The following is a 9,649-nucleotide window of genomic DNA, read 5'->3' on the forward strand; positions in this document are numbered from 1 at the left end:
AGATTGGGGGGTCTTAGCTTCACCACACTTCTCTTCACGCACCCCAGGTTAGTGGGCAAAACAGGATATGCTTAACCAGCTTTCCTCCTCTTATATTTCCTTGTGACACAGTGTACAATGTCCAGCAGTTCCCCACACCATACTTCTCCCTGCCCCAGTCCTCAGGCTGATTAGATTTGACGAGGTTTTTTTTTTCTCCTCTTTGGTTGTTTGCTAATTGGTTTAGTGTGGCAACAAAGGTTACTGTTTTTTATGAGCTACACCATCAGTCCAGTTCTGGTTGGAATTCATTTCTGTAATCCTTAATGACTGGACAAAGGATTTAGCCACTTCCCAAATCGTGTTTGCCCTTTGTTTCCAAACATAAAGAAACAGTAGCATGCCTGCTGCTAACAGCACTCATCGTAGCTAAAGGGATTGACAAGATAAGCATGCAATGTGTTTGTTACTCCACTCTAGCTAGAATGACTGAAAGGTAATAACCAGATTCACACATGCTCGGTGTGTGTGTGTGTGGGAGTGAGAGTGAGTGTGTGTCTAAGTCTGTCATTAGCAATAATCCTGAAAATGATAAAAACTGATGCTATGAGGACAACCACAGCGGCATGGCACAAATCCCGCAACAGTGTGATAGTGAGGGCAATGAGCTGTAAGGATCTCCACTCCTCAGTCCGCCACGCTTGCTGGGGGCTTTGCACTGACCTGCCGTGCGTGGGGGAACGAGACGCCCATGACAGCCAGGGAAAATCTGTCAGATAGCAGAGAAAACTGCCAAATCCTCTTATCATCACCATGCAGCAGCACAACACCTGTCATGCTAATGACTATTCTTCTGACACTGTATGGATGATTTAAAAGCTGCTTAGACATAAACAAACCAAGTTTGCATGCTGTGTGACCCTATCAGTATTGGGAGATAATAACGTCTGTGTGATTTACAGAATACTGATATTGGTTGTGTGTGACTGAAACTCACAGGATTGGTCGGCTCAGCTGTCATGAAAGTTGAGCTCAAATGGACACATTCAGTGTTCCTTGTCTATGGCTTTTGCAATGTCCTCAGTAAGAGGATTTGGTCACATGCCAGATAGCCTCTTGTTCAGTGGTCCCTGAGGACTTTGTTGTCATTTTTGCAGTTTGTGTGTTGAACACAGTGCAGCTTTTTTTTTCTTGAAAGATGCTGAAAGACCTGTCCACGCCAGCATAAAAAAACAGGGCATATTCAGTTTGATGCCATATTCTTTGTGGCCTTTTATGTCTTGAAAAGGAAAAACTGACATTTCACTAAAATAGTGTTTAGCTTGTCGATGCCTTCAATCGAAACACACCCCATAAGACCAAATGACAAATGCTTCCCTGGTGTCCTTTCCCACTTCAGCTATATTACTAGCTGAGGTCTTAACTTACAGTTGAGGGCGACCGTTGTAAAGAGCATAGGTCTCAATCGGCAATACCATGCTTAGCAGCAGGTTGTTTTGCATGGCTGACAGCCAGCTTCTACCGCTAACTACGTGTGAATTCCAGAGGCACTCACTACTGCAAGGCTGTTGCTTGGAGAAGTGTTAATCAGCACTGAACTATTTTGTGAGTGCATGAAAGGGTTTTCTTTTCTCATGTACTGATTAGATCATGCATGATTTTGATACACGATTTGCATTAGTACAAAACACGCATAAATGGTACACCACAGCTTCCTGTTGTTTCTTCCTAAACAGACACCTGCTGGGTTCGTGCAAGTGATCTTGCAAACTTCACTGCATGCTCTTCTAGACTAGACCTGAGCAATTGTGAATAGATTGTGACAACGAGACCTTGACATTTTCAGTCAACTGCTACTGGGAAACAACTGGGAACATCTATATCATGTGGGAAACCTCACAAGCAGAAACCCTCTTGAGAGGCCCTTATAACTTAAGAGGGCATGATGAAGAGCTCATTTGCAAGGCTATGGCATGACCACGTATGTATTTCAAAATATTTCACACGAGACAGCCTACTACTAAACAGTAATGCTTAGATGAACGCTCCTTAACGACATGATTATACAGTGTTCATAATGTGGACAGCCTGTAACGCTGTAGGCGAGGTCACCCAGATCGGGCGTGGAGCCAGCTGAGTTAAAGTTGAAAAGACGCCATGCATGGCAGCGGAAATGGACAAACCACGTACAAACGTACACGTCAGATGACATAAAGAGTCAAATGTTTAAGCTTCCGTCCAGATCCGGACCGGCAGGTTATCCATTACAGTAAGCTCATTGTTTACACTCTCCACATTGTTACCTTTAGGGTTTTTGTTTTGAATGTACTTGCGCGTTATTGGTGGAGGCGTGTCCTATTCCATTGGCTGTCTGAGCCATAGTCGATCACCACAGCAGCGGTCAGCGAACGTACGCGAGGAAACTGGATCACTATGAAGTTAGCCGATTATCATTAGCTGTCGTTAGCATCAACAACTTGAAATTTGTGCACAGTGAATAGGATCGCCAGGCAGTAGTGGTCACGTATAAATAATGCTACTTTGTCGGGTAATTAAACCGTCGGCAGTGACTTCAGCTCAGTGTTTGAACTCTGTCCAAGTTAGAGCAAACAGAGTAAGGTTACTGGACGTTAACCTTACCTGTTCGTTGCGTAACAACACAACAATATGTTCTTCCAGAGTTTGCAGTGGATATGCCTACAATAAACCCTGTATTTTTAGTCAACAAGCGGTCGGAGGACGGGAGGAAAACCCAAATATCTTCAGGGACTCTTCCACGGTGGAAATAGGAGAACTGAGTCATCCTGATCGGGCTTATATTTCAGCTGTCGCACAAGCCACCTTTAATGATGCCAAGTGCAGTTCGCGTTTGTCGTATCCTTTCTGGGTAACTGGTAATAGAAACACATTTAGACTGACCGAATTTGGATCTTTTTTGTTGTCATCACGCGCCAAAGTCCGTGCGGTTTGGCTTTCCACGTCGACTTTGCAAATGAGGACTGCTTCGTCTACGGCTGCTCAACCGAAGCGTGACACCAGTGTCGAGGAGCATACAGCGGCAAGTCCGAAAGAGGTGAAATGATATGATTGACTTACTTGCTACCTTCATTGTAAAACATGAAGAGTGATTGCCAGAGCATGTCAAGTTAGCTAGCTAGCTACTTAGCCACCTTGTGATGAAGTGCTTCGGCGGTACCACTTCTATCTGTCTCTATCGATTCAACTGGTGTGTTGATTACATCACATTATGCATACCGTTGGGCCATAAGTGTACATTACTAACGAACAACGAAACATTACAAATTGATGTGCTGCTTATGTAATCGCGCTCTTAGCTTGCCTGTGGTGAACATCTCAAAGAAGACTAGACTCCCAGTCTAGTTTCCCAGAGAGGAGTACACCCGGGTCTCGTGTCAGCAGTGGTGCTGGTCTTTTGACCCACGAAGGCCAGACTTGTGAAGTATTTTTGGTATAGTTTTGAGCCTCTCTGGTCCCCCTTGGTGACTGATTACTAACGTAGCTGGGCTACACAACGCTGTGTTTTGGCACTCACTCGTTGCCATGCTGATGGATATGTATCGTGCAAACAACAGTCTGAGGTGCACCCCATAATCTCCAGTTCTCACGAATAATTGTGATGGTTGAGATGATTCCCGGTTAACGTAGTTGCCCCTCTGCTTGTTTTCTTGTATAAATGTACGATTCACTTTACAAAATCTTTTAGGGCTCGGTAAGTTTTTCATTGTGTAACGATAGTTACATAAAATGTTTAAATGGAGATCTGGCAGCTAATGGCAGATTACCTAACGTTAACTCATAAGGTAAACATGAATCAGCATTACTCAATCGTTCTGCATGTATTAGTTTATGGCCAATTTATCTCCCCCAACTGTATTCAAGATGCTGGAACTTATTTAACCCTTGTTTTGGACAGCTCATTTTTAGCAGCGACAGATTGAAGTTTTTGTGCTAATTTATCAACCTGAGAACAGTAGCTATTTGTTCAGTCTGCATTGCCTGTCGTTTTATAGAGTTTCCATTAAGCACATGATCAATATTTACACAGATAAAGAAGTCTAACAAAACTAGTGAGGCATGACAAATACTGCTAAGAGGGTTAGCAAACACAATTAAACACCACAAAGAAAACTCCCTTTCACTCTAACTCAAACAGAATGGGGTGGTATGATGATAAAGGGACCACACTCTGGCAGAGGGACACTTTCAGTGGGCCATGCTAACAAGCATGGATCTTAGCAGGCTCAGGTATTACTGTTACGGAGCCGTGTGAAAGAGAGATTCAGAAATGTTAATGGGAAAGACATTAGTTTGTTTTTGTTTTCAAGGAAGCCTCTGTCTAAATATGTGAACAGTTTTGATAGTTCTGAATAAGTGGTAGACTACCACTTTTGGGGTGGACTTGGAAACTTTGCATGTGGTTAGGTATTTACTGGATTGTTTCGATCTGTTTCATTTTATTCTGATAAGAACTGAACTGAAACTTCAAGACTAATTGTGGTTGAGGTATAACACTGTATTGAATTCTCATTTGTACAGGTCTTTGTACAGTGCAATGTTATCTTTATCTGACACATGCAATTTTGATTTCTCTACAGTCACTTGTATGAAGTGAACGACATTGTTAATGTGTTTCTTACTGCTGTTTGGCACTCCATTTCCAATCAGGCTACATTATGTTTTCGTCTTTTATCCTAACCTCTAGTGGCCCCACCCAGCCTCAATAACAGTAGCCTAGATGCTTTAGAGTTAACAGACAGAAGACACAAGAGACCTCCCTCTTGTTCTTCCTGCCCTCCTTCTCCCTTCCTCACCAGCCTCCACCCCCCATCCCAGCCCAGCCCGCAGATGTTGTGGTATGGTGGTGGTGTCGTGTTTTTCTCTGCGAGGGGCCCAGCTCATGACACACACTCAGAGCAGCTTCACTGTACCCCCCTGCACACTCTCCGGCACGTTCCACCCACCCCTGAGCACACACACGCACAAACAAACAAACACAAACTCAAACACACCCCCACAGCACCCCTATGACCTCCCCCACCCCATGGCTGTTCCCCGTCTGGGACACTGGAGGCCAAGCCTTACCCCCCCACAGGGCTCTTTGTCCATTGTTCGTCAGAGAGGAACCTACGTCACCAAAGCGACCTCTCTCTCTTTCTCTCTCTCTCTCTCTCCCTCTCTTTCTCTTTCTCTCTCTCTCCCTCTCTCCCTCTCCTCTGTTGTGTCAGAAGCCCAAAGGAAGCGAGACCTTAGTCTGTTTTTATAGCTGCAGATGAGGCATCCACATTTAAGCAGAAGGAGAATCGCACGCTTGCAACCTCCCCCTCCCGATCGGCCCCTTTTCAGCAAGAGAGATTCCTCACGCCCCATTTAGAGAGGGAGACTGGCATCTTGAGATGGCTCTATAATTAGAACGGCTGTTCCCTTCCTTGTTATTCCCTGCACTGTTACTAATGCATCACAGCATTCCATGGATCCTGATTGGTTTTTGGGGAAAGACACCGTTCCCGCCCCTCCCAGGCTAGGGCCCTGCTGGATGAAAGCAGGAAGCTTATTTTTTTTTTTATGTGGTCTTCAGAAGTCAAGCCTGCAGGGCTGTATGCGTTTGCATGTTGTTTGTTTATGCATTTGACTAGCCGTTTGGCAGGGCTGGTAGTCTCGCGTGATGACGGCTGTGGCCTGGTGTGTCTTCTCTTTTTTTTTTTTTTCATCAGTAGGGTGGGGAGGGGAGAGAGGGTGGCGGGAGTCTGTTGTGCTCAGACAAGACAAATGGCACCAGATGATAAGTGTGCTGACTAACAGTCAATGCAGAAACGCCAAACATACTAGACAGTTCTTCCCCCGTCGCCTTTAACAAATGCCTCAACAAGAATTAATTAGACACTGTGACAACTTATTGTGTTTCACGCTCTTAAAAAAAAGTCGATTTATGCTGAAGAAGGGCCTGCCTTCAAATGGAATTGGAACATCATTAAAGAAAATAGTACACGTTATTCTGCCTCAAATTCTGTCTTCTTCAGTCGCTATGATTTTCATAAGCAAATTAATTTGCAAGTTTTGCGGTTCTGCTACAGGTACAATTGTAGCAGGTCTAGCACTGGTGAAAGATTGTTGTATTTTTATGGATGGAAATGCCAACGCTGGATGCTGTGATGGAGTAGGCAGGGAACTCGTCGTGAAAGCCAACCGGAGAGAGAATCTGTGTATTTCAAATGACAACTCTGACAAAGTGTCAGTAGGTTACACAGAACCTCGTACACAACACCTTAAATAAAATGCAGAGGTTTCTGGCACTAGTGCACTTAATGTAAATGCCTCATTCTTGTGGTGGAAGGACTGTTGACAAAGGATATTTGATCTTTAGGGGGTTTTGTCACTAGACCATTAGGTTACATAATGAGTCACATAAGTTGCAACTATTAAAGTAATATACAAAAACCCGCCAGTGTTCTTCTCTGGTGTGGCCCACGCACGCACACACACACACTCACACGCTGTAATCCAGGCCCACTGCACGCCATCAGCTCCCACATTGGGTGTAATTCTGACAGCTTTTGGGCATCAGGCGGGGGGGGCCTCATCCATCTTGATGATTCAGCAGCACACACACACACACACACACCTACCCACACAGCATTCTCAGGATAACTCTGTGTGTGGGGTGTAGGCCTCAACAAGCCTCTGGGAGTGTGCTTTGAGGTCAGCTTTCTGTTGCTGAGACAAAGGAGCAATCAGAGGCCCCCAGCACCCACCCCACCCCACCCCACCCCGGTCCCCCACGGCCAACATGCTGTCAGCAGGACAGTCTTCCACCCACAGGACAGGATTACATGAATAACACATTGCTCCTTTTCATCAGTTGCCACATTCTTATACACACACACACACAAACAAGAAAACACAATGACCTTGTTGTACTGGGTCATGTACTACCCTCATCTCTGAATCAACATGTAGCTGTCGAGTCATTTTAGGGAAGTTTTGCTGTGCTGGTTCGTTTTTTTCGTCAGTCTTAAGGAAAAAGCGTTCTAACCTCTGTCCCCATGTTATGATTCAGTCAAGCCTGGTGAGTGTACACTAGCAGATTTCCCTCGTGTGTCTGCAGAAAATCACTGCAATCAGCAAAAACCTCCCCCCCCCAAAAAAAAAAAACAGAAGCGAACTACACAAACAAAATAAGATTTTTCCCTCGCACAAGTTTGTGTTGAGCAAGCAAGCAAGGAAGCAGACGGAGCATTAAGGAGCCCACCGCTCCGCTCTGAAAGAAAAAAAAAAGTTCCTCTCAACCTGCAAGTAACCACTTTATTGTTTACTAAGCAATGACTGAAGTGTTGGCTGTGATGACTTCAGCATCTTCATGTGCTGCTTTTTGGTTTTGATTCCTCCAGGACCCGGAGTCTTCCACAGCGCCTAGCCGGGGCTCCCAGGGACCCGAGCGTGAGCCACAGCCACAGCCACAGCCTGAGGATGACAAACCCAGCAAGACCCAGCAGCTGAAGAAAGTTTTCAAGGAGTACGGCGCGGTCGGAGTCGCTTTCCACGTCGGCATCTCGCTCATGTCTCTGGGCATATTCTACGGGGCGGTGTCCAGGTGATGTTGTGAGATGTGCACTAGGACCTCTCCATAGACATAGACCATAGCCAGCCTCTTATCAGAATGTCTCATGACTTCCCAAGCTAAATCTACGATCTTCTTCTATCACTATGTTACCATGATGTTATCATTGGCTCAGGAGTCTCATTTCAGTTCTCATATCTTCACATATCAGTCCCTCCTGTACATGGTTGGACATGAAATGGTTTCGAGGGAGTTATCAAACATTCCAGGACTAGCTGAGCTAAGCTGCTCTCAGTGTGGCTAGGGTAATTATTGTAGGCTCATCATGGTTTGGAATAGCGTCATGCGTCTCTCTTAAGCGCCTAGATAACATGGGATTAGAAATGCTCCATAGGAATGCCGTTTTAAATGCCACAACGTGGTTGGTCCTCAGAGCCGAAGTTCGGTGTTGCGTGTTATTTATGTTCATTTTATTCATATGTAAATGTGGCCATTTTTAAATTTCAAAGAATGTTCTTAGTTTGCATGAATTGTTTTGGACAAGAAATTTTGGCTATAAAAACATAAGCAAAGCTAAATTCCTTGAATTTATGCACAGAAACAAAAAGACACCCCCTGGTGTCTGAATATTGAAATGCATCTGCTCTGTAGAGCAATGCAACACAATCATGTCATTAATATGCCTTGGCAGAAAGCATGTTTTGACCATAGAGACAAATTATACAATGACAGATGTCAACAGTCTGTCACATGCTGATGAGCTTAAACATATATATCCATACACATTTTCATTTCTGAGTGTGTGTTTGTGTTTGTTCTTTAACTGTAACCAGCACCTGTGTGCATGAGTGCACATTTACTCGATTCCTTTCTGCACATGCTAAATATATGCTATTATAGCATTAAACATTATGGACCCGTAACACAACACTGTTTATTCACTAGCATAACTATGACCAGCTGCACGACAACATAACTATGACTGCCAGTCGCACAAGGAAGAGTTCCTGTGAACCATGAGCACTGTGCAGAATCGCATGGTTGCCGCCGCACTCTGCAGTAACACCACACCACTGATGCACTGATGACTGTGTCGTTGTGTTTCCCACAGTGGATTCGACATGGCTGCGGTGCTGTACAAGATGGGCTTCAGTGAGTCGGTGGTCCAGTCCAAACTGGCGGCGGGCACCAGCACCTTTGTGCTGGCCTACGCAGTCCACAAGCTCTTCGCCCCGGTCCGCATCAGCATCACGCTGGTGTGCGTACCACTCATCGTCAGATACTTCCGAAAGACTGGTCTCTTCAAGCCCCCCGCATCCTCCCCCTGAGAGGAGGGGTTGACACACACACACACACACACACACACACACACACACACAAGCTTTTTAGTTAACCAGTACATGAAGGATGGACTCTAGTTCTGGACTTAGTTTCGATTTGAGCCTGGGTTTGTACCCTGGCCAAGTCTATGATCACTCTCAGTCACTTAGTAATATTGATGTTTTTTGCATATTTTATTTTCCTTTCTTTGCTGTGACACCCCTATTGGCCTCTATTATGCCGGAGCCTACATGCATTCACAACCTGGATGTTATACACTCTCATTTTGGCATATCCATGTGAAACAGAGCAATGAGTCAGTTGTAGTGCTTAGAGTTCAACATGAGCTAGTATCAGTCGCATGGCATGTTGCCATTGGTTACAGTCCGTTTCATTTTTCCTTTTTTTTTTTTTTTAAGTGCCAAAAGATGTGCGACCAAGAACTAATATCAGGAATTTTGACATGTGTAAACCCCCACCATGTGTGAAAAAGGCAGATTGGGTGTCGATTGAGAATGATGCAGTGTGGATAAACACAAAATCCCTTAATTACATGCTGTGAGTGAAAAAAAACAAATGTTGCTTATTTGTTTTTGACCATTATTATTATTATTATTATTATTATTATTATTATTATTATTATTATTTTATTCCTTTGAAGAGATCAATCAGTGAAATGTATTGTTGTGAAAGTCAGTTTCTAAGCTATTGATGGATGAATTGTGTGATTGTTCTTATTTTATGAATAGAATTATTAAAAGGGAGATGAATCTG

The 9,649-nt window shown here is 44.3% G+C and overlaps 1 protein-coding gene across 2 annotated transcripts; it reads left to right on the forward strand.

Annotated features, from left to right (window-relative positions):
- The first annotated feature begins 1,744 nt into the window (after window positions 1-1,744).
- On the forward strand, window positions 1,745-9,649 carry fam210b (family with sequence similarity 210 member B). Of its 2 annotated transcripts, none has more exons than XM_031567538.2 (3): window positions 1,745-1,960; window positions 7,386-7,588; window positions 8,667-9,649. In XM_031567538.2, exons 1-3 carry the CDS (start codon window positions 1,922-1,924, stop codon window positions 8,881-8,883), a joined length of 459 nt encoding a protein of 152 aa, XP_031423398.1. In that variant the 5' UTR covers window positions 1,745-1,921; the 3' UTR covers window positions 8,884-9,649. The 2 variants fall into 2 exon arrangements, with proteins under 2 accessions (XP_031423398.1, XP_031423397.1); XM_031567537.2 differs by lacking the exon at window positions 1,745-1,960 and adding an exon at window positions 2,290-3,052.

Source organism: Clupea harengus, chromosome 5 (genome assembly GCF_900700415.2).
Source record: "Clupea harengus chromosome 5, Ch_v2.0.2, whole genome shotgun sequence".
In the NCBI taxonomy this organism is placed as follows: domain Eukaryota; kingdom Metazoa; phylum Chordata; class Actinopteri; order Clupeiformes; family Clupeidae; genus Clupea; species Clupea harengus.

Coding starts and splice junctions, on each gene's coding strand:
- fam210b (XM_031567537.2), top strand. CDS start 2,513: ATGCTACTTTGTCGGGTAATTAAACCGTCGGCAGTGACTTCAGCTCAG. Junction 3,053..7,385: donor CAGCGGCAAGTCCGAAAGAG/GTGAAATGATAT, acceptor TGATTCCTCCAG/GACCCGGAGTCTTCCACAGC. Junction 7,589..8,666: donor TTCTACGGGGCGGTGTCCAG/GTGATGTTGTGA, acceptor TGTTTCCCACAG/TGGATTCGACATGGCTGCGG.